General features: G+C 41.7%; 1 protein-coding gene across 5 annotated transcripts in view; it reads right to left on the bottom strand.

The window, feature by feature from the left end:
• The window catches only part of LOC307213990 (uncharacterized protein), a 269322-nt gene that overhangs the window by 104053 nt on the left and 140861 nt on the right, over window positions 1-24408 (bottom strand). For 4 of the 5 annotated variants that reach the window (XR_013837794.1, XM_079972323.1, XM_079972322.1 and 1 more), the window contains one exon: window positions 11985-12008. Coding sequence is in view for 3 of the 5 variants with exons in the window: in XM_079972323.1 (XP_079828449.1) it covers window positions 11985-12008 (24 nt within the window). In the remaining 2 variants the exon portion in view is untranslated. Of the gene's footprint in view, window positions 1-11984; window positions 12009-23811; window positions 24001-24408 lie in introns of all 5 variants that reach the window. The other variant, XR_013837793.1, reaches the window with a different exon arrangement.

Here is a 24408-nt window from a genome sequence, read left to right as displayed (position 1 = left end):
GAAGCCAGCCACTTTTCTTCTGTAGGATTGTACTGGGGGAGTCACCCACAGTGCACCTTCCCATTTGATTGCCATGGTGACCACTGATTTGAATCTGGATCAATCCAGTCATTCATAATCTGAACAGCTTATCCCGTGATGGTGTTGCCAGGCTACAAGTGAAATTCTTTCAACTAATTGGTGGAACCTCTGTCCTGCTCTTCACATTTATTCTTCAATATTTACTCCAGTCATTTTACATCATTTGCATAACTAGCACAGCAAAGAATGACATTCTACTCAGCAGGGCTCTCTGATACTACATTCCCCAAAATTTTACTCTTCCCTTAGGTGTTAACATGAACACAGACACATCAGGAAATCAGGAAATCGAGATGTGGAAGAGCTCATTTTGCAATATCAGTTACTGTTGGGAACCCCAACCATTTCTGACCTGGTGCCACAGTTGAAAAACTGTGGCTGAGGATGCTCTGGTGCCAACAGGTGCCACACAGGGGACCCCTGAATGATTTGTGGACCCTTTAAGCCAAGTCTGGGGAACAGTTGCCCCTCCGGATGTTGCTGAGCTACAAATCCCATCCTCCATGCTTGCTGGGGCTGATGGGAGTTGTAGCTGAGCCACATCAGGGAGGCCCACGCCTGCTTTAAGCATTTTGTAAAAATATACAAAACAAACCCTTATATCATCCCATTTTGGTGAGATTTTGATTCAAACCTCTTGTATGAGGGGAAAATATTTTTGGTGAGATTTTGATTCAAACCTCTTGTATGAGGGGAAAATATTTTTGGTGAGATTTTGATTCAGACCTCTTGTATGAGGGGAAAAATATTCTGTTGAGTATTGGAATCCTAGTCAAGATCACCTATTTCAAGAGTTTCATCCTTCCATGACCACTAACCGTATGTTGATGCTTTAGTCATCCTTGGCTACAATCTGAGTTTATATTTATTTAGTGCCTCACGTCCAAGCTTACAATTCAAAACAACATGTAGGCACAGAGTAATTTAGATTTGCCCTCTTGCTCTTGTTTTTATTTCTCCTTTCTTTGGCAGGAAAAAGCAATGCTCACTTCTTTGTGTTGATGCTTCTCTCCTTCAGGGACTGAGAAGAGTGGACTTTTCTGACAGAGCTGATTAAATAAGCAGTAAAATTACACAGAGCAGGAATGGATGGATCAGTCTATTTCCAGTTCATCTCACATTTGGTCCTCCCGCCCAAGTCTGTCCAATTTCTATTTATATCTGCATGGTCCAGGGGAGTTGATTATTCCCCATTTTTTTCTTGCTGGGCCAAAGGGGTTGTCCTTAAGTATTCCAGGGGTGGGGAAATGGATCTCAGTGGTGGGCCAGGTGCTTATCTCTTCCACCCCTTGTGGGTCAAGGAGGATGGCACAAAATTGAGAAGATCCATAATTTGGGGACACCAAATTTTAGCCCCTCACAGGGTGCCATATTATGAAATATTTCCAAAGTCCGTCCCTGCCTGAAGATGTAAATTGTCTTGTCCCTTGCAGGCAACGGTGTGAAACAATGGCTGCCTCCATTGCTTCTCATGATGCACAGAGTTTCTTTAAAGCCACAAAGACCATCTGTGGGCCAATAAATCATGGCATATGCCCCCTACGCTCAGCAGATTCTACCACACTTCTAAAAGATAAAGAAGCTATTGCACTGCGCTGGAAAGAACATTACCAACATCTCCTTAACAGCAACTCCCCCATAGCTGCCGAGGTCCTCTCACAAATTCCGCAAAAACAAGTTAGAAATTGCAGTGTCTCCAAATCTACCAGTGACCGCCAAAGAAAAAATTATCTAGTCTTAAAAGGAGGATGTGAAACACAAAGGCAGCCTGCTCAGACCTTGTCATCACACAGTAAGTTTGGATAAAGAAAGCTGGAGTCAGAGTATGTTCCAATTTGCACATCTGTTCAGAAGGTGAGAATGAAGATCAGTTTGCTTTCAGGTGTGTTCTGTGAAACTCCTCCAGCGCCCTCACATAGATTCTTGCACTTGAGTTCATCTGACTAGAGATACAGCCCTGTGATGAACACTGCTATGTCAACATATTAAAAAATGGCGGGGCTGGAAGAAAAACATTGTATATGATCATTGCACATAGGCGAAGTATTTTGCAAATTTATGGCACTTCATCATCCTCTTTCTTTTTGCCATCCGTTAAGGTCAGCATAAAAAACACACAGAAGGTGACTTCTCTAATCTAAAGCATTTTGTATCGGCTGGAGGTTCTGCTGTAGTAATTTCCTGACACTTTTAAATGAAGAGTATGTGATGTTATCTTCAGATATGACACACATGGCAGTGATTCAGCCAGCAACAACTTAATGTCTCAGCAATTGGCGTTTATTGTGTACCTCTTCCCTAAGTGGTAAAAAAAAAGAAAAAAAGTTTCTTGCGGAGCAGAATTTCATAGAGAAGCTTCCCTGCCAGGGTGGAGCAATCTTTCTTGGGTAATCTTTTTTTATTCAGGCAAGAATCCTGACACTGCTAATCTTATTGATCATTGCAGTGGAAGAAGAGCAGGCATTAAGAGCATTGAGCTGCACCAACACAAGCTGCTGAAATTATTTTGCTGAAGGTGGAAATAACTTTTCCAGTCTTTTTTTCCAGACCTGTTTCCAGGATGCCAGGGACTGGCCCTCTCAGGGATGGCCCCAGATCTATGGGACTTCCTTTCCTGGAGGTGCATAAAAGTACTTTGAAAACATTTTATTCCATTTCCCCTTCAGCTAGTTTTAGTAGGCTGAAAAAAGTAATATATCTGTTCTACTGCACACTTTTCACATTGAATTTTATTTAATGGTTTTATTCTGGATCTTGTTTCATCTGCTGTGATGGAAAATGTTTAAATACTAATGTTTTTTTCTTCAGTTTTGAAGTAGTGTCCCTCCTTCCTCCCCTACTTTGATGTGTTTTATATGTTTTGGGGAAAATCATTTTCTGTAAGCCACCTTGCAAAAGCTATGTGTCCTGAATGGCGGCGGGTGGGTGGGTGTGGGTGTATTAAACCAACAAAAACAAACAGAAATCTTTAAAATGGAGTTGATTCCTCTAGAAGGATTAGCAGCCGCTACATGCTCAAAGCGCCTTGTCACCAAACAGCTGCAAATCGCAGACTCTTTCCCTTCTATCTTCCAGTTGTTCATGTCTGCTGTTTACCAAGCAGATGGGGGTGGGTGGCAGCTAGAAGCCACCAGCTATCAAGGCTGCTAAGCAAGTACCTTCAGCTACACGAACTATGCAATCATCTCAAGAGAAGAACCTTCTGAATATCTAAAAACTCCAAAGAAAACAATACATATTCATGCCTGAAGATTCACATTCTGTGACAGACAGGAGGGTATTTCCCTTGTCATACTAATTAAAGCGGAGGCATTGTTATACTGCATGTATAAAGCAGCTGGGTGTTTTCTCCCTAACAGTTGCACCTGGATTTTGACTTGAGGACAGCATGTGTAGAAGAAGGAGCTGCCGATGTCAGTTGGTATCAACCTTGGCTTTCTATCAATGGCATGACCTGGCTGATGAAAGGAGATTGTGACTAGGATATAAAAAAGATTAATTTCCTCTTCGGTTCCAAGTGAGTGGCACAGCTCACACACCTGGAATTCTTTCCACTTGGTTTGCATTTACAGATTTTTCCTTCATGCATGAAATGGCACAGTGCTTGATTCTTCTGATTACTGGGCTTCTTGATTTGTTTCCTATTTCACTTTCCACCTGAGGCCACCTCACTGTTTCCTAGACTTTAAATAGGGAGATGGTTTTGGATGATGTGAGTATGAACATAATGGCAGAGATTACCAGGCAGCAACAATGGGTTCTAAGGCCAAGGGTATGACTTTGACTGCAATCCTGCACCTACTTTCCTAGTCACAACTGCCCTAAACATTTTTAAAAGCACCGTGATACCAGAAGAAGAAGAAGAAGAAGAAGAAGAAGAAGGGGAGGATGAGGAGGAGTTTGGATTTGATATCCCGCTTTATCACTACCCGAAGGAGTCTCAAAGCGGCTAACATTCTCCTTTCCCTTCCTCCCCCACAACAAACACTCTGTGAGGTGAGTGGGGCTGAGAGACTTCAGAGAAGTGTGACTGGCCCAAGGTCACCCAGCAGTTGCATGTGGAGGAGCAGGGACGCGAACCCGGTTCACCAGATCACGAGTTCACCGCTCTTAACCACTACACCACACTGGTTCTCATGGCTTCCTCCAAAGAACCCTATGAAATGTCTTTTGTTAAAGGTGCTGAGAATTATTAGGAGATCTGTGTTCCCCTCACAGAATTACAATTTCCAGCATGGTTTAGCAACCAATCTCTCTTCCCAGGGAATTATGGGAGTTCTTTGCCTTTTGTATGCAAAGCAGGTGGTTTGCCACAGACCTATGACCCTTCTCCTAACCACTGTTAGTCTGGCACTGTATGATAAGCAGCCTCGTATAACCAACATGCTTAAGTCTACTTAATGCATAAAGAGATTAAGACCATAGAGTAAGCTGTCCTGCCAGGCTTAGCTAGGTCATTCCCCTTAACCTTGAGGGGGTAATAAAGCCTATTGTTCACTCTCCCGTCTACCTGGAAGTTCAGTGTGTGAAAGGGCTAAGCTAGTTGTTCCAGCTCAGGCTGCATGGCTCTCAAAAGCCACTCTTGAGGTTCTATACCAATAATTTAGAAACTCCTACCATTTGAAACTAAGACAAGCTTCACTACCTGTGCAACTTTTTCTGAATGCTGTATGGAAAAGCACATGAGCCAGACCTTTGAAGAGTTTGTAAGTAAACCAATTTTAAACTTACCAAATGTGTGGTCTTTTCCTATGCTGGGGAAGTTTTGGAATTCACAAGGGCATATTTTAAAGGTCTGTAACAGCCTAAATTTCCATGCTTTACTTTGCTGTATATTTTGTGATTTTAAATCTGTTCTGGGGTTCTCTCACCAAGGAGTACTTGCCTCAAACTTGGATATTGGCATCTAGGAATTCTCCTTTTATGCCTATTTTTTTTCCTTGCACCAAGAAGCACATTATAAAACTGCTCCTTTAGTTGTCTATATTTCTCTTGGCTGAACTTAAAGTGTTGGTGCTAACCTTTAGAGCAATAAATGACTTGGGACCCAAGTATCTGTAGAAACACCCTTCTCAATATTAGTTGGCCTAGGCTTTTAGCTCTGGAGGCAGGCCTTCCTTGTGGCTCCACCATTAGGTAGAGGACCCTAGGACCCTCGTACGTACGGGACCACCTCTCCTGGTATGCCCTGTGGAGGACCTTAAGGTCCATAAATAGCAACACTTTAGAGGTCCTGGGCCCTAAGGAAGCCAGGGCCTTTTCAACTCTGGCTCCGGCCTGGTGGAACGCTCTGCCTCATGAGACCAGGACCCTGCAAGATCTGAGTTCTTTCCGCAGGGCCTGTAAGACAGAGTTGTTCCACCTGGACTTTGGCTTAGAATCGGTTTGATTTCCTCCCCCTCTTTCTTTTTCCTTTCTCCTCCTGTGAAGAGGTTGCATCTTAATGTTTTAATGTTGTATTTTAATCTTGTTTTTAAATTGTATTTTAATCAACTTGTTTTTATTATTGGTTGTTAGCCGCCCTGAGCCTGGTCTTGGCTGGGGAGGGCGGGGTATAAATAAAATTTATTATTATTATTATTTTTTATTATTATTAGGTGGTGGCTTGAGATGGGACCTTCTCCATGGTGGTGCAGCCAGCTTGTATAATGCCCTCAGAAGCATGATTTGGGCTGATGCTGTTGCATTTCACCACCAAATAAAAATACACCTCTTTTCACCAGCCTTTCAATGATTTCAGTCTGCCATGTTAATGAGAGCCATTGTGGGGCGTCTGGGGTTAGATGCTGATTTTGTGGTTATTTTATTTTACCTTTTAGTACTTCATTGATTGTGGTTTTGGTGGAGATGTAACTTGCCCTGAGACGTTGGATGAAGGGTGGGTTAAACATTTATCAGACAAATGAATAAATAGAAGTATGAAGCAGCACAACGTTTAAATTTTCTGGTAACAATAATTATTATGAAAATCTTCTCTGAAGGTCAGATTTAAGTTTCAACATTTGATGTTGATCTCCTTCAATCAGGCAGCAAATTACACTATCAACAACAGAAAGATCACTTTTAGAAGTAATCACATCGTTGATGCTTATAATTAACACTACTTTCCCTTTAATAAAGAGCATTTACAAATAACAGAAATTACTTATATACATGCCAATTTCAAGAACCATAGTGACTAATTCTATTAGCTTGCTTTTTAAGAGGCTATTTTTATGTTTTAAAAGTGCAATATGCTTTTGCTTCTATCATTCACTGAAAACCTCCTCTTAGGTCACCACCAAATAACCTTTTTATTGAACACTTATCCTGATTTGTTGGAGACGATGACTATACAATGTTGGCTGCTTATTGAGCATTCATTTTGTTATTTTTTTTGTGGGAAGTTATATGACATCATGTCAAGCAATTGTTATCCCACAATTCCCCATACATTTTCAAGTCACTTTCCTTAGCACAAAATGTTTCTTTGGAACGATATTTGTGGCTCAACAATGCCAAATTCACTTTAATTATGCAACCTGAATTATGCAACTGTGTGTGCTTGAGTCTTGCTCAATAGTCTTGTGAAATAGTCTGGAAGACACCATACATTTAAAGCACATTTCCTCTTCACAGAGCTACAAAAGTCCAAGCACCCTTAATAAACTAGTCTCCACAGTTCTTTTGGGTGTGGTTGGGTGCTTTAAATGTATAATTCAACTTTTACACCCATACTGAGCTGCTCAGATTTCTGACAGCGAGCTCAAAATCCACCCCAACAATCTCTGACTGAGATTACTAATGAATGCGATCTATCCCCACAGTCTGTTTACTAAACTGAGAATATTCTGTCATTTGTGTTCTTTTTACATATTTTGGCACCATGGTTAACTTCCCTCAAAGGAACTATTCTGTTCTGAGGAATAGCCATCACATTTGTCAAAAAGCAAGTGAACTTTTTCAATATGCCAGAATGTATCCAGGACACCCAGTCTTCCCATCTGGGTGCATTTTGTCTCCACACTCCTTTGTGCTTCTCCTATAATTGCTCTTCTATAAAACAGACCTATCCATTCTATGCAGCCGTCTTACAGAGGGAAGCGATGTGATCTACTCCCAGCATAACTTTGTTTTATGGCCTTATTTTGCTTCATAGGTGGCTTTTGCCTCTTTGTTATCTACTTTCAGAAGGCAATTTTCTCCATTGATTTGAAATATTGTACTATGTAGCATTACTTGAAGCTTTCTCTCTCTCTCTCTCTTGAAATGGAGGAATATTTTAAAAATATAGCATACTATACACATTAAGATCACACGGGGAAGAACTGTGCTTCATTTTTTATAGCAGTATATTGAACTTGATCACATGAGAATCCACATTTTGGCTTGGGAAGGCATTCCATAGCTTTTCAAATATCTTTTTGTTCATAAATTATCTCTCCAGTTTAACATACTTGGACCTGTTTTCAACAAATGCTTGGAAAGTAAATTAGATTATGTTTGGATGTATGGAAATAATAAAGTTAATTTGAGACTGTGCATTATAAAGGAAAGAATAGATATAGTAAATGAAAATATTTGGAAGCCTTTTTTTAGCTAATTCACAGTAATGTTTTTGTTCTTTTTTGTGACTTTGTAAATATGAGATGGCATTTACATATATGAAATGTATAGTATTATGTGTGTTTTTTTGTTTTTTCCTTCTCTTTTTTCTCTTTTTATTTTCTTTCTTCTTTATTTTCTCACTTTGTGTCTGTATTAAATGTCGTTGCATTTTGATATTTTTAAAATTCAAATTAATAAAGATTTAATAATAATGAAGGAAAGTAAATTAGGAATTTCCTCACTGTTCCCTGCCACAAACTCCATACATTCATAGGTAAAAAGGTAAAGGGACCCCTGACCATTAGGTCCAGTCGTGACCGACTCTGGGGTTGCGGCGCTCATCTCACTTTATTGACCGAGGGAGCCGGCATACAGCTTCCGGGTCATGTGGCCAGCATGACTAAGCTGCTTCTGGCGAGCCAGAGAAGCACACGGAAACGCCATTTACCTTCCCGCTGGTGCGGTACCTATTTATCTACTTGCACTTTGACATGCTTTTGAACTGCTAGGTTAGCAGGAGCAGGGACCGAGCAATGGGAGCTCACCCCATCACGGGGATTCAAACTGCCAACCTTCTGATCGGCAAGTCCTAGGCTCTGTGGTTTAACCCACAGCGCCACCTGCGTCCCACCCCCATACATTCATAAGGTACTCTAAATATAGAGACTGCTCAGGTTGTATATGCTTGTAGACACACACTTTCTCTTTCTATGACTGGCCTATCCTTAACTGGAAGTTACATTCTGGGGCACGCGCAAGAGGGTCATTTCTTCCTGGGGGCAAATTTTAATTTGCTTAGAAGTTAATCTGCACATGTGAACCAAAATGTGTGAGTAATCTAAGTTTAAAAGTTCAGTTGTCAACATAGTAAAGGTCCCTTAAGGTACCCACCCTGGCAGGGACAAAATGGCCTCAGAGGACTGAGTGACATTTCCATCGCTTGCAGCAACACATACTTAAAGGAGTATTAGAAAGAAATGTCAGCTGTTTGTCATTTTTTACATCTTTAAAGAAGTCCATTTTTTTTTGGTTTTTGTGTAAGAATGCTAGCTATACCGATGAAGAGATTCAAATGAAAATATTATAGATTTTTGGTTTAAAAAAGATTGCAAGATGATCCCAGTGCTTACCAGGGGCAGGGTGCATACCTTTGATTGTCCTTTTTATTTGTCCTGAACACACATCACAGCCAGCCTGAGGCAAGAAGCAGATGGTACATGATTATCTTAACAGAGTCAAAAGAGTTATGGGAGAGGCATGTTAGCAGCTGAACAGACCCCAGAATTGTAGGCAATGTCTGTGCTTTGTTTCCTATTTATCGGTGGAGTGTGATTATTTCAAATGGCAGAGTATTAATTTATTAATTAGAGATAGTCACACTAGAAGATGCTACAGCAGTACATGTTATCGCATACACCAAGATTTACATTTGTCCTTCATGGGATCTCAAGGACAGTAGCTCTGACAATGGAATACAATACAAAAAAACAACAACAACCCAGAAACTGTATACATTGACAAAAATAAATTGCATACATTGAAAAATTGTTATTAGATGGCATTTTTAGGTAGCCACTAGCCTAGGGGTTCCCAAGGAATATGTATATAAAAATGCAATAGGAAATCATATAGTATCGAGCACAAGGCATTACAATTGCTACAGTAAGTAGGAAAACCATTAAATGGTCCCTCAAGCCCCCCAGCAACTTTCCAGTGGTCTGTGGGGGAAAGAGCGCAGAAATTACTGCACTAGCCAATGATATAGGCATAAGAACTATTTCTCTGTTTTATTTTATTATTTTATTTCACAAAAATTATATACCACTTGATAAGAAACAAAAACCCTCAAACCATCTATATATGGTTCTGTGTGTCTATCTATGGTTTGGGGAAGAGTCTGGGTGATATCCACAGGTTCCTTCCAGGCCTGTGAACCTATGTCCAGGGAGGTTTAGCATCTAGTAGAAAAGGCTACCAAACCAGTTCTTTTGTTGAGATAATGCCCTTAGCCGACCAGTGAAGTATAGCCATTTGCATGTACTAAGAGGCTGGAAACCATTACAGTTTTCGATTCAGGTATTTTGTGCTCATTTACCTGCTTTCTTGATGGGCCAGCAGTTTATAGTAAAGTACAACACATATTGTTTTTGTTGGGGTTGCCCAAAGGATGGGGAAATGAGACAACCTTAAAATATCCTGTTTCAGCCCCCCCCCCAAAATAGTAATTATAAATTCATGTTGGTATCGCTGACCAAATCTTTGGACAATTTGGAATATAGCTCTGATGAGCTGGAATTTTCTACTAGGTAGTGCATTGCTTTTCTGGGAAACAGCAATGGCCATAGGCCAGCCATAATTAAGAATGTAATAGTGCAAATGGATGCATGTCTACTCAGAAGTAAAACCCACTGAATTCAACAGTGACCCTGTAGAGGGCTGCAGTACGTATTCTATCTATTTCCATAGGAAGAACTTAAAGTCAGGATTACAGGGCAATCTGAGACATGTCTACTCAGAAGTAAGTCCACTGATCTTAGTGTGACTTACTCCAAGATAAGTGGGTATAGGATTGTAGCCTTAAGTGTTCTCAAAGGGGATGTCACAGTCCACAACCATCATTTCATCATGCCTATTTGTTGTTGTTTAGTCGTTTAGTCGTATCCGACTCTTCGTGACCCCATGGACCAGAGCACTTATCTGGAAACACCAGTCTTCCAATATATGTTTGGGTGGATGGAAGAGTTCAGGCATTTTACAGTTATCAAACCGATGAGAAGAGTTATGTGTTTGTTTGCACACAGAATTATTTATATTTTAAAATATAACCTAATTTGTATCCTGCTGTGCTTTCCCAAGGGGGAAATTCAGTGGATGGCAATATAATAAACAAAAGTTACATATGGTAAAAATATAATAACACTTATACAACTCCTAAAATACAGCATGAAAAATAAATGAACTAGAAAAGTCCCTCAAAGCATAAAGAATCCATTATTAATATATTGCAGTTAAGATCTTAATAAATAGGAAGCACTGCAGATGCAAAGATCTTGTGATGAGATGAGAGCTGGAAAGGAAACGATGCTCATATCATCTGATCTTTATCCTGCATAGCAAATACCAACTGCCCTTTTTGCAAGTGCCTATCTAGCCTCTCACTGCTCTTAAGAGTTCAAAAAACTTCCTAATGCTTAATCCAAGGAATCTTCTTGTTTGCCAGGGCATTCTGAACTTCCATGCTATTTTGATGGGTTAACTAAGCCATGTTTAAAGAGCAACCATCACAGAGACATATAATTTCAAAATCCTTCAATTCAAAACACACACACACACACACACACACACACACACACACAGACACAAAAAGGAACCTGCTGTTATGTGATGGAGTACCATTTATGGGAAGAGTGAGGCAGCTGACATGTGAGTACTCTCCAGGAACAACTCTATCTCTGACCAGTTCATTAGTCCTGCATGTTAAGTTACTGTTATTAAACATAGTTAAATGGGACTCTGTGATAAGTATGTGTAGAAGCTGTCATGTATTTTAATCTGGTTTTAGTTTATGTCTAATTTTATTTTATTTTAAGCTTTAACTGATAATTTCATAGTTTATGCTTTTTGTAAACTCCTTTGAGGCTGTATGACAATCGGGCAGTATATAAATGTTGTGAAATAAAATAAATATTTTGCCACAGGACACATTGTGACATCGGACATTTTGGAGGAGGGAGGAGTTAGATTAATAATGACAACTGTACAGTTAGCATCAAATCTACTCTGATCCTGAATAATCCATCTGAACTGTCCTCAAAGTTTCTTCTGTTTGATTTAAAAGAAGATTGACGTGAACTTCCACAACTTTTCAGGTGGAGTCTGTCTGATTTCCCAGGCTCGCCTCTAGGCCAAATCACTCTTCTTCGTCACCTCATATCAAAGGCTTATAAAAGTTGTGGTTGGGGCTCCTTTTGAAGCAAAGCTGAAAGCCACCTGACCTTTTAATGTTCAAATCTGCTCTAGCTTAACACCATCAAAGAAAACCTTAAAGGGGAAAGGAAACCACAGATCCCACTCATTATAGTGAGACGTTTTGATGCTTCCTACAGAAGCCTTCGAAGGGGAAACGCACTATAAACATGTCTTGGGGTTCATTACGGTTAATGGGGAGAGACATGGGAGAGACATGATTTCTGAAAGCCTCCTAATTAAATTGATTGCTGTGGCTTTTCCCCAAGGGCCAATACTCCGGCTGTAAAATGCATGTATAAACGAAGCCCCTTGACTAACAGTGAAATCAATAAGTATGTCATACTCACTTACTCTTGTGTCCAGCTTGCGTTCTGTGACAGATCGTGGTGAAGACATGCAAGAAAAAGAGAGTATTCTGATGAGCATTAGATATGCTTGTTGTGTAAGAAGGCATCACATGCTCCAAATCTAGTTCAGTTTGTGATCCACTGAGGGAACCTGGCCCACCAGCCATGTACTCTGACCTACTAGGTGCTTGACTTCCCTTCCACACAGAGACACCTTACCTCCTACTTTAGATTTTTACAGTCCAAAACAGGCAGAAAATACAGGGCTTTCAAGTTTCTGGTGGGCCACCATCCAAGGTGAGAGAGGCTCAACCTTCTGGGTCACAAGTTGCACTGACTTGTTCTAGTTTATTGATTTTCTGTAGATTTCAGCAGCAGACCTCACATTCAATATCATGCACTGCCATAAGGGGCCATTGATGGCCCTGGCTTTTCTCCACTCATTCCTCACCACGAAGAAAGGAACAAAAGTTTATATGGCACATCTGTACTATGTAAAGGAGTAGTCAAACTAAGGTGGGGCATAATGACTTACATGGGCTATACAAATTCATCCATGAATTCTACCAGGTCAAACAATACCTTGTGGTAACAAATTTTCTCTTAACTTAAATGCTGTATGATATAGCACAGTCTTATATATGTTCCAAAACTATGGCTAATTTAACTGAATGACTTCTAAGACCTGTTATTATGAGAGAGAGCTGTAAGTTGCCCTATACCAAAAGGGATCATCTAGTCCAGTACAGTGGTACCTCAGGTTAAGTACTTAATTCATTCCGGAGGTCCGTTCTTAACCTGAAACTGTTCTGAACCTGAAGCACCACTTTAGCTAATGGGGTCTCCTCCTGCTGCTGTGCCGCCAGAGCACGATTTCTGTTCTCAACCTGAAGCAAAGTTCTTAACCTGAAGCACTATTTCTGGGTTAGCGGAGTCTGTAACCTGAAGCGTATGTAACCTGAAACATAAATAACCTGAGGTACCACTGTAGTGTCCTCTCTGGCTGCTGTCCAAGGTGCTGCACAGCTAGGTGTGCTCCGAAGAATTCAAATTGTGACATGCTTCAAAGCATTTGATCTAAGGAGTTTGACCCTCCCAGAAGGCCAGGCCACTCTTGTATTTTTTTTTTTAAAGAAATAAGTTGCTTAAACTATATTGTGGGAAGCACTGGACATTTTGCTAGTTGCCAGCCATAAATGGCTCTGCCCCATCAATATGCAGACACATAAGAGTTCAAACTTCAAATGACATTATTCATCAAATCCAAACACATTACATCTTTAAGTTAGCACAATAGCAAAAGATTCTGCCCATGAGAAGCATTAATGATTGTTTAATGCCCAAGCTGCTGCATTTATTTTAGGTCTTAAAATCATTACAAGCCCTAAAAAGGGAAAGTGATTCTTTGCCATTTAGAGAAACAGTTCTTGATAAGGATTCACATTTGCTTATTAGCATACAGTGCCCTTTTTAGTTGATGCAGGCTCCCACCCCACCCCCTGCTTTACCACTGCATCAATTCTGCATTTCGTTATTGAATACATTTTGTAAAAAGTCTTTCAAGGACATTTTAGCCCTAAAGCAAGACTACCATATATATTTGCAAAAAAGCGCAAAGCTGTTTGTGTACTTTTCACATGGTAAAGGGAACTTTTAAAATGTGGCAATGATTTGTAATCATTAGCCAAATAAATCTGAAAGTATTTTGGTTGCGGATCTCATCTCCAGCAGAAGAACCGAGTTAAAGCCCAAGTCTGTGGTTTGTGGATATGTGAAAAAGTACTGAAGGACTGGGGTGGGGGGTGGGAGGAAAAATGATTTTGTGGATAGAAGCATAATTCAGCAACAGATTAGTCACAGACATACAGGCAGAACTGTACAAACTTCATCACGAAATCTTGACAGCCTATCCCCAAAGCATCATGGTTCCATAATTCTAGACTTTGGCCTTTTTTTGAGCAGAGACTGATAAATGTGCCAATTTCGATCCTGACCTTGGATGATGAGGTCAGGCTATCAAATTCATTTTCACTTGCAGCCTGAACAAGGGCATAAGAATGGGCCATCTTCCCAGGAAGGGGTGGCAGGGGTGGTGGTGAGGGAGATAATGTATGGGCAAACATAACAGAAGCTAAAAATGGCAGCAGAAAAAAGCTGCTGTCATCATTTGAATGTGGCTTTAAAGGGGCTTTTAGAAGGAACAACTACTGTCAGACACAGTTTTGCTCGTCAAATGCCTTTCAGATTTCACTCTACATTGTTTTAGCTTAGAATAATTTTTTGTCGTTGAATGGGAAGTATTCGGCTCTGGATCCATTCCAGTCCGGCTTCCGCGCTGGTCATGGGACCGAGACAGCTCTGGTCGCCCTAACAGATTATCTCTGCAGGCAGCTGGATCGAGGCGGGTCGGGGCTGCTGATTCTTCTAGACCTGTCAGCAGCCTTCGACATGGTCGATCACAAACTCCTGGACCACCGCCTTGCCGACGTGGGGATCCAGGGCACAGTCCTTCAATGGCTGCGCTCATTTCTCTCTGGTCGGGGACAGAGGGTGGCGCTTGGGGGGGGAAATTGTCATCCCGCCACTCCTTGGTGTGTGGAGTGCCCCAGGGTGCGATACTCTCCCCGATATTTTTTAACATCTTTATGCGCCCCCTCACCCAGCTTGTCCGGAGTTTTGGGCTGGGCTGCCATCAGTATGCTGATGACACCCAACTCTATCTGTTGATGGATGGCCATCCTGACTCGGCCCCAGACACACTGATCAGATGCTTAGAAGCTGTGGCTGGATGGTTACGTGGCAGCCGGTTGAAGTTAAATCCTTTGAAGACAGAGGTCCTCTGGCTGGGATGGGACGATATGGGATTGAGGGGGCAACTCCCATCTCTTGCAGGGGTGCAATTAGTGCCAGCACCGTCCGTTAAGAGTTTGGGTGTAATCTTCGATACCTCCCTCTCCATGGAGGCGCAGATTGCAGCTATAACAAAGGCGGCATTTTTTCATCTCCGCCAAGTTAAGCAGTTGGCTCCTTACCTCTCTCGCCCTGACCTAGCCACTGTGATCCACGCAATGGTCACCTCCAGACTGGATTATTGTAACTCGCTCTATGTGGGGCTGCCCTTGAGACTGACCCAGAAACTCCAGCGGGTGCAGAATGCCGCAGCGAGACTCCTTACAGGGTCTTCGCTGCGAGATCACATTCATCCGGTGCTATCCAGCTGCACTGGCTCCCGGTGGAGTACAGGATCAGGTTTAAGGTGCTGGTTTTAACCTTCAAAGCCCTATACGGCCTAGGACCCTCGTACCTACGGGACCGCCTCTCCTGGTATGCCCCACAGAGGAACTTACGGTCTTCAAATAAAAACATCTTGAAGGTCCCAGGCCACAGAGAGGTTAGGTTGGCCTCAACTAGAGCCAGGGCTTTTTCGGCTGCGGCTCCAACCTGGTGGAACGCTCTGTCACAAGAGACAAGGGCCCTGCAGGACTTGACATCTTTCCGCAGGGCCTGCAAGACAGAGCTGTTCCACCAGGCCTTTGGTCAGGGCCAGCCTGACTCCCTCCTTGGCAATCTTTACAAAACTTTAGTTTATGGTTGCCATCAATTTTGATTTTAATTAATTTTTATAATGTTTTTATAATGTTGCACTGTTTTAGTGTTGTTAGCCGCCCTGAGCCCGGCTTCGGCCGGGGAGGGCGGGATATAAATAAATTTTATTATTTATTATTTATTAAGTAAATGGACAGTAAGAGCATTTATTATGTTTTGCATGGGCTACCCACTGCACAATCAAGTCCTTTTTGCCCACCATTTTGTGGTAGAAGTCAGGGGGCACACACGTTCTCGCACTTCTTTGCTGCTCAGCTTTTGAGAATTGCATGGCACACCACAAAACTACTCATAGGCCATGGCTTTTCCCAATTATTCCATTACTATCAGGATGGATATTTTTTAGTAACCTAAGTCTCCCATGCTAAAGATATTGAGATTTTGTGCAGTATAAAGGAACTGGTTGTGGCCTTTTCTTGACGTGTAATTGGTCTATGATACACAAGGACATGGAAAGGGAAATGACCTGGTCTGCTTCAAAAACAAGCAGACAGTTCCATTTAGCTCAATAATGTCAAACAAGACATGGCAATTTTATAGGAAGAATCAGACAAACCTGACGTATGAATGCAGCATGTGCAAGAGGGCCTTCTTTTCACATTTTCCCCAAATACAGTTAGCTTTTATGGGCTAGCATGAGGTTGAAGGGGACTTGGCAAAATGCCTTCTAAAGGGCTCCCTCCTATGTGGGTGGGCCTGGTGGCAGCAGCAGTGGTGATCTGGTCAATTCTGGTCTGCACATAGCATCATTCTGGGGCAATGGGAGAAGACGGCTTCAGGGAGACTCCAGGAAGGTTTTTTAAGCTGGCTGATAAAGGGGCAGGTTTGTAGAAAAATCTCCCTTTATCTGGTGGCAGGAAGTTGCTTAACAGGGTAAGGTAGGCTGAGCAGAGGAGTCCACTTTGCTGTGGCCAGGTCTCCCTTCTGCAGGCAAGGCAGGGCCCAGTTGACTGGGATGTGTCCATCACAAGGAGTAATATCCACTAGGACTTAAAGTTGGTGTTCTAAGATATACAAATTGTCCTAACAGAAAAGGTGACGATAATGCAGCTAATCATTTGTCCCACGTAATTTGATTAATTCACTGAAGAAGCTGTAATGAAAGCTCATGTGTATTGATCGTCAGAATCTCTGAAGGTCGTTATTTATGTGTTCTAACAAAAGACCAAAGAGTCCTTGTGAAAGCTGAATAGAGCCAAACCTCAAGATACTATGGAAAAATGAGCTTCCATTAACTGCTGAAATATCAGCTGGTCAAGGTTTCCTAGGATTAAAACTAGCAGTGAACTTGAGAGAGGTACAACCTATAGTCAAGAGAAGGGATGCATGAAAAGTGCCATTATTTGTGTGTGTTATATCAAAATGCTTTGAAGGAGAAGGAAGCAGGCTGCCACATATAGAGTACATGCATGGTTCTCTAACAATAATGTAGGAGAGTTTTAGGTCATTGTTAAAGTAACATGTGTGTATGTGTGTATCATAGTGCTCCATCTAGTTTCATCTAGATAAAAAGCTTTCTGCAGAAATTAGTCACCGATACAGCAAACTCATTTTGTAATGCATTGCAGCTGAAAGCTGAAACCTGGATCTGCCCCATGATCCCAAATTTGACCAAAAGAGATCTTATAGGATCTTTCTGTTTTCTTTCATTTCCAGCCCTTTTCATGCATTTAGCACTGAAAGAGCTCCCCAGTTCTAAAACCACTGTTGTTGGGCTACTGTGGCAAGGTAAGATGGGGAAGCCTACACACAAATACTTCTTCACATGGAGGTTTCCCCATCTTCTAGGACCCTGTGCAACCAAGGTTCCACAATCTTGGGAGTTCTCTGTGTGAAGAGGTAAATGTGATGCACCACAGCTCAGTGTAGAGTATCTGCTTTGCATGAAGAAAATACGAGAATCAACTCCTGACATCACTAGGTAGGGCTGGGAGCGACCCACCTGGAACCCCGGAGAGCTACTGCCAAGCAGTATAGACAATAATGAGCTCGATGGACCAATGGCATGACTCAGTATGTTGTATTCTATGAGAAAACAATATGGCAGCCACTGTTGGCCCATTTCCAAGGAGCTAAGACCAGCCAAGCTACTACTTGAAGTGGGGGCAAAGCTTTTACTAGAAAGCCCTCTGCCACCTCATATTGGCAGGTCATAACAATGTAGAAATACATTAAAAGCAGTTTGAAACAAATTATAGTCAGATTTGTTGGTCTGAAATAGAGATGCAAAGCCCCCCCCCCCAAAAAAAAAATAGAAATGGAAAAATGGGGGTGGGGGTGGAAAATGGGGGCATGTTCCCCTGTTTTGCTAGCATTTTGCCAGGCCTTTACATCTCTAGTCCTTCTAAATCTATCTCGGTATCTATTTTAATATCTCTATCTCAAGTGACAAAGAATGAACGGTCCCATGAAAGTGGTGGTTTTAGTGGAGCTATTTGGCCTAGATTTAGTTCTGCGCAGCTTTTCTAGTGCTTCAGTTTCTGAAGGGCAGCTATGCTTCAGCAGAAAACAGTCCTATAACATCTTAGTGGCTAATACACTTAACTGTGGCATTTATGGGGGTCGAACTCTTCAACTGGCTGTGTTCCTATATGTCAGGACTTGTTGCCAGCCCTGCTTAGCTGCACCTGTGTTGGAGTCAAATCTGATCCAACAAAGCTGGAGCAGCTGCACTCTGCCTGGATTCCAAGCAAGGCTTGGATTAGCCCTATGGAGAGAAACAGTAGCTGATGCTGCCAATGGATTGAGTTTGGGTTTTGTACAGTGTTCCAGTCTATAACCTTTGGACTGATTCTCTGGATTTGGCCCTTGCTAGCTTCATTTGAGTTAGAGGCATTCAAGTGGTTTGAATTCTTGGATCTGAACTTTAGCCTGGGCCATGTGGGTTGTATGGGGACTTGATCCACATAAAGTGCGTTAGCTTTATGCGGGAAAGGGCGTATGGTAAGGGAAAGGTAAATAACTTGTATCCATATTACAAAGAACAGCAAAACACATATTCTTGACTCCTTATCAGCTTTTTCTTCTCTTTGTGAAAAGATGCTATTCAAAAACTGCTTTTGATGAACCACTTTGAGAGGTGTGGTTTTTAAACAATTAAGTGGTATATAAATTTTATGAAATAAATAACAGTGGGAACTATTTTACACTAAGCAACATTGCATACTTTCATTTCATTTCATTTCATTTCATTTACTTCATAATTTATATACTGCTTAACACCATAGTTTGTGAGTGGTGTATAATAAGGTTGCAAAACAAGTGTGAAAGATAAAATCAGTGAAAATTAACCATAACATTAGCTTACTCAAAATCTGGTGTGAACTGGAAGGGAGTTCCACAAAGCTGGAAGGCGCGAAGGTCCAGAAAGCTGATGAATGTGAGCCATGGAGCACCATTCACAGGGACTCCCTCAAAGACCTCTGTGGTCAGACATGGATATGAGGCACAAGGTGTTCCTTAAGGTACACTGACTGCCAGTTGTTAAGAGCCTTGTAAATTAATACAATAACCATGCGCATGGCCTGGTAGCATTTGGGTAGCTAATGCAAGGTTTTAAGAACCAGGGTTATGTGCTATTGGTTGCTTATCTTCACCACCAGTCTAGCTGCAGCATTTTGACCAGCTGGTACCTCTGAACCAGGCCCAACAGTAGCCCCACATAAAGTGCATTGTAAGAACTGATTCTTACCAGTTCATGAATCCCGTAGTTAGTGTACCTGTAGCAGCAGGCAATAGGCAGTCCTAGCCACTGAGGCTACCTGAACCTCCAGTAGCGAAGATGGACCCATGAACACCCCAAACCTGGCCTAATGCTCAGAAAGGGCTGAACTAATTTGCGGGGGTGTTGCAATGATGCCATCAGACCTGTATTCATACTGAGCTCCTGTTATACTGGTGCTATTTGTTTGGAAGAGTGTCTCTAAATCACACCGACTATACAGTAATTGCTGTTTACATGGTTGCAGCAGGGTGCTTTGAGCTGCTGGGCTCATGCAGATTACAATGGCCAGGTCTGCCATTTCCCTGTGCAGGTGTTGGTTTACACAAACCATGCGTTTGGCAGGTCTGCATCATGTCAAGGTACATGCATGGGGAATGATCATCAAATACTATTGTTTTGAGGCTGGGAGTTAGAAAGAAATTCTTAATAGGGCAGATGGACTGCTGGTCTAGCACATTCTTTGATAAATAAACTATGGCTGGTATGTTGCCATGGGAACTAATTGCTACATCATTTTTGGGGGATGACCAGGAAATAGTTGAGAGACTCTTCTGAAAGACAAGAGCCATTCTGGAATTGGGGCAGGCATACTTCCCCCCTCCCAGCTGGGATGCCCTTTTTTCAGCTGGTACTGAAATTTAATTCAAACTTTTGTATGCATTCAACTTAATTGAAAATGAAACAGATGAGGAAGAACTATAAGTTGTGACAGTAATGGCTTCAAATTATTTTGCTGTTAGAATGCATAGGCACTTCCCAACTTTTAAAAATACACTAGACTCCTAATGTTTCCATTTTGCAAACTATAACATTTTCCAAGTAATCAATTTGCAAGTTTTAAATGAGCTTAAATACATCTGTACCTACATTTTTGTACGTTGAACGCCACTGCAAAGTGGCTGTGTTGCTGAGAATGATGAAAATAAAACGTGTTGTTGTTTTTTTTAAAAAAAGAAGATGTGGCAGATTTCCATTTCAGTGTCAGATCTGCAGTCTGAGTGGGTGGAATGTACTTTCCTCAGCTACAGAACTTATGTGAGGAAAAATCTTCCAAGCATAAATGGAATATCTGCCAGACTTCCAACAGCAACAACAGCAACAGAGGTGTGATGCCAGAGATCGAGAGGTTGTGTTAGTTAGAAGGCTGCTGCTACTGGTACAGGAATAGCTAGGAGCTGCTAGGATGGGGAAGCATTGTTGAGCAGTTGTAGCAGCCACAATGAATCAGGAGTGCTTGCGAGCACTTAAGCACACCGGCCCTGAGAGATCTGCATTGGCTCCCAGTACGTTTCCTAGCACAATTCAAAGTGTTGGTGCTGACCTTTAAAGCCCTAAACAGCCTCAGTCCTGTATACCTGGAGGAGCATCTCCACCCCCATCGTTCAGCCCAGACACTGAGATCCAGCACTGAGGGCCTTCTGGCGGTTCCCTCATTGCGAGAAGTGAGGCTACAGGGAACCAGACAGAGGGCCCTCTCTGTAGTGGCGCCCGCCCTGTGGAACCACCCTCCCTTCAGATGTGAAGGAAATAAGCAGCTATCTTCTCTTTAAAATACATCTGAAGGCAGCCATGTTTAGGGAAGTTTTTAATATTTAATGCTGTATTGTTTTTAACATTTGATTGGAAGCCGCCTAGAGTGGCTGGGGAAACTCAGCCAGATGGGCGGGGTATAAATAATTATTTATTTATTTATTTATTTATTTATTTATTTATTTATTATTATTAAAGGAACTGATGGGGGTACTCTGGGCCCCTACAAGTGAGTAAGACCCCTTCCTCCTTGCCACTTGCATGCCCACTACTATATGAGAGGTGAGAGGTCAGCCTGAGAGATGCATCCCTCATGGAAAATCTTCCAGGGGGAGCATCTGCAACCACTATTCATCAGCATAGAATAATAGAGTTGGAATAGATCTTGGAGGTCGTCCCTCCGAGCCCCTGCTCAATGCAGGACCTGCAACACAGGATGAAACTAAAGTGGTATGATACAGCTCTAAATGTACAGTGCCTTGGAGAAGGTGGTAGTGTGTTTTGGGGCTGGGTGCTTGCTGGAGAAGGAGTACTGTTGGGTGGCAAGTCAACCCCTTTCTAGACCCATTGGTTTGCTCACAGACCTTTGAGACTTTCCCCAGTTTGGGGTGGGGTGGTTGGGGAATCACAAAAGCCCCAAGCCAATCTGAGGAGGATTTGCTCCTTGAGATCCAACGTCTCCTTTGCAATGCAAAATGTTCTTTCCAGAGCGATGGTTTCTTTCTTTCTTTCTTGGCTGTACAAAGCCTTGCACCATGGTGGCTATCTCTGCTGGGAGCCCAAAACATTTAAATTGCCACCGCATGAGGAGGACACAGGAAGTGATTGGTTCTGCCAGTGAGCATTCCTCCAAGATTACATTGATTTGCCTCTTTATGTGGTGTCTGAAAAGGAAAGCGCTCGAGGAAATGCTGCAAAGCTTCTGTTTACGAAAACAAATCTTGTGACAGCTAAAAGCTTTGAAACAGTTTTAATTATCCGTTAGAGGGCAGAATGTATAATTAAATGGTAATAAGCATACAGATAGAAACATAGTGCCCAGTTTGAACAGATTCATATTCCTTCAACTGACCTTGAAAGGCAACAGAAGGCTGCTGGCGTTGAAGTTTGTGTCCATAGGAAAACCCACTCTAATGTTTAATACAGTTGCCACAAATTTCAAATCAAGGCAGCATCTTTTGTAAGAAAAAAATAAAAAATATTTTAAAAATGGATGAACTGTCTGATCAGTGGGAAAATTAGCTGGTAGAATTGATTTTTCTTCTTCAGTACTCTCCCCCTTCCCTCTGGGTTTCCTGTATTATTAGCACTTTACAAATAAGACAGATAATTTGCGTGATTTGAAAACCACTGAGAAGAATGAGATTCTTTTCTCTAGCTTTACGTGGTGTTTTTTTTTTAATATATTTGCATCAGCTTAGCCTGTTTGGTGAATATAAAAAGCTTTCAGTTATGCTTTATTCACATATTCATTATAAATTCTAAATGGATGCCCTTATGATCAAGGTACAAATACTGGGTCTTGGAGTGTGCTCATTTCTCAAATGCCTTTGTGATCTTGGATTAGATGCTCAAAACTGGATCGTCCAAAGAACAAACCAACCCTTAGTCCTTAATGAGCCCACCACCACCACTCACTCAATGTAGGAAAAAAAGCTAAAAGCCAATGTTTTAAGGCTGAGCCACATGTTAGAGATTTGCTATTTTGTGTTATACAACAGAGTGAAACCTCACCGTTTCGTTGAGTACATGGAAACTGTTCTGGGGGTACTTGTAACAACAACAATAGCAATATATGAAATGCATTAAGGGCAAGTGAATTCTTAGGTTGTGGGGATAGGGCAGAAATTCAAATCTCACACTTTCTGAAACACTATGTGAACCTAAACACAGCTGTCCTTCAAAATTCACAGTTCTCTGAATTTTGCATTGCAGTTCTCCAGCCAGTAATGGGTACAAAAATGCAAATATGGGGGGGGGAGTGTGCATACAAATGCAGTATATCACTGAAAGTAGCATACAAAATATAGGGGAAATTGCAAAAATATTGAGAAGGCAAAATTGCAAAGAAAAATGTGTTTAATTGGAGAAATTGGTACTGAGATTCTGATAAATTTTCATGAGATTTAGTGGGAGACTTTCAGGTGCATACCAAAAATTTGCATTTAATTTTGCAGTTTGAAATGGATTTAAAGCACTCTCTCACCCCAGCACAATAAATCCATCAGTGTTTTGCTGTTAGGAAAGTGATAGGTAAATTCATTGAAAAGTGTGAAATAAATGAATGATTATTGGGAAGGCATATCAGCACCAGGCAATCAATTCAGGATGGATGTTCATTGTCATATAACCTCCCAGCAAACAAGCAAATCAGGATGAATGCTCAATAAAGAGGCTGCCTGGAGGAGTGTATTTCTCTTCCTTGTCTCTTAATCAGCTAATCAGGGATGGAAACAGTTTAATTCAGTCAAGGATGGTCTTCCTAAATGAAGATGTAACATTTAATAGGGTTCAAAAGGTTCAAATAAACATTTAACTGCATTTTTAAGCAAGATGGATTACATGGATGATAGAGGAACTGAAAAATTCAATTGACTTCTATTTAGTTATATATGTTTGGCTCTTAATAAAATATCTTTCACAACCAAGGCTACTGCTCCTAATGATATAGAAGCAGGTTTAATTGTGGGCAGGGCTCAGCAGGACTGTGTCCTGGAGTGTGCTTAGGATCAGGCATTTATTTTATTTAGTAAAATCCAAACACCACTTGATAGGGGGGGGGGAGAGAACACCCCAGAGCAGTTTACAAAAAGGCATAAATTGAGGCCATGGTACATGGGGAAATGGTTAATGCCACACACACCCCGTGCCATTGCCCTGATACAAATGCAGCCCCTGGCTGGCTTTGTCAAGAAAAAAATGTATTTAACATACAGCCACACACCTACAGTATTACACTGACTTTACCTGCAAGAAAAAGTCACGTTCAGTGGGGATTCGTGAAAATGGGGTCTCCATCTTGTGAGAGCAGAAGCACTTTTCACTATGGCAAAGCAACCACTGGCTAAAGCCCACAGGGTATCTTTTCCTTCTAAAAGCCTTGCGGTACCACACATCCAGAATTGTGGAACAAAGCTTCCAGACCAGACAGCATGGCTTAAAAGAAGAAGAAAAAACCATTGTTTAGAAACTAATTACTCTGCTAACCGATGCAACTCCATTTAGACTAATAAAGAATAATTTACTTTGCTCCTAATATCCCTCCCAGTATCAATGAGTCATTCAATGACATTACCAGAAAATTGTGAATTAGCTATCATGTCTAGTTCTGATATGGTGCCAGTCACAGAATCCTCAGGAGACAAACTGGACACTCCACTGGCCGAACACCTTGATCAGCAGGCAGGATTTCTGAATCCAATGTTGAAGATCTCCTTGAGGGGCCCTCTGTGTTGATACCCAAGGAAGAACCTCTGGAAATGTCAGAGGAGTAGGTGGAGCCCACCAGACCTTGACCTCAAAAGCACCAGAAGCTTCTGGTCAAGGCCAAAGAGGGATGGCACA

The sequence above is a fragment of the Podarcis cretensis genome, assembly GCF_951804945.1.
Source record: "Podarcis cretensis genome assembly, chromosome: 4".
NCBI classification, from domain to species: Eukaryota; Metazoa; Chordata; class Lepidosauria; order Squamata; family Lacertidae; genus Podarcis; species Podarcis cretensis.
The sequence above is the reverse complement of the archived record's forward strand: the minus strand, read 5'-3'. Positions and strand labels throughout refer to the sequence as shown.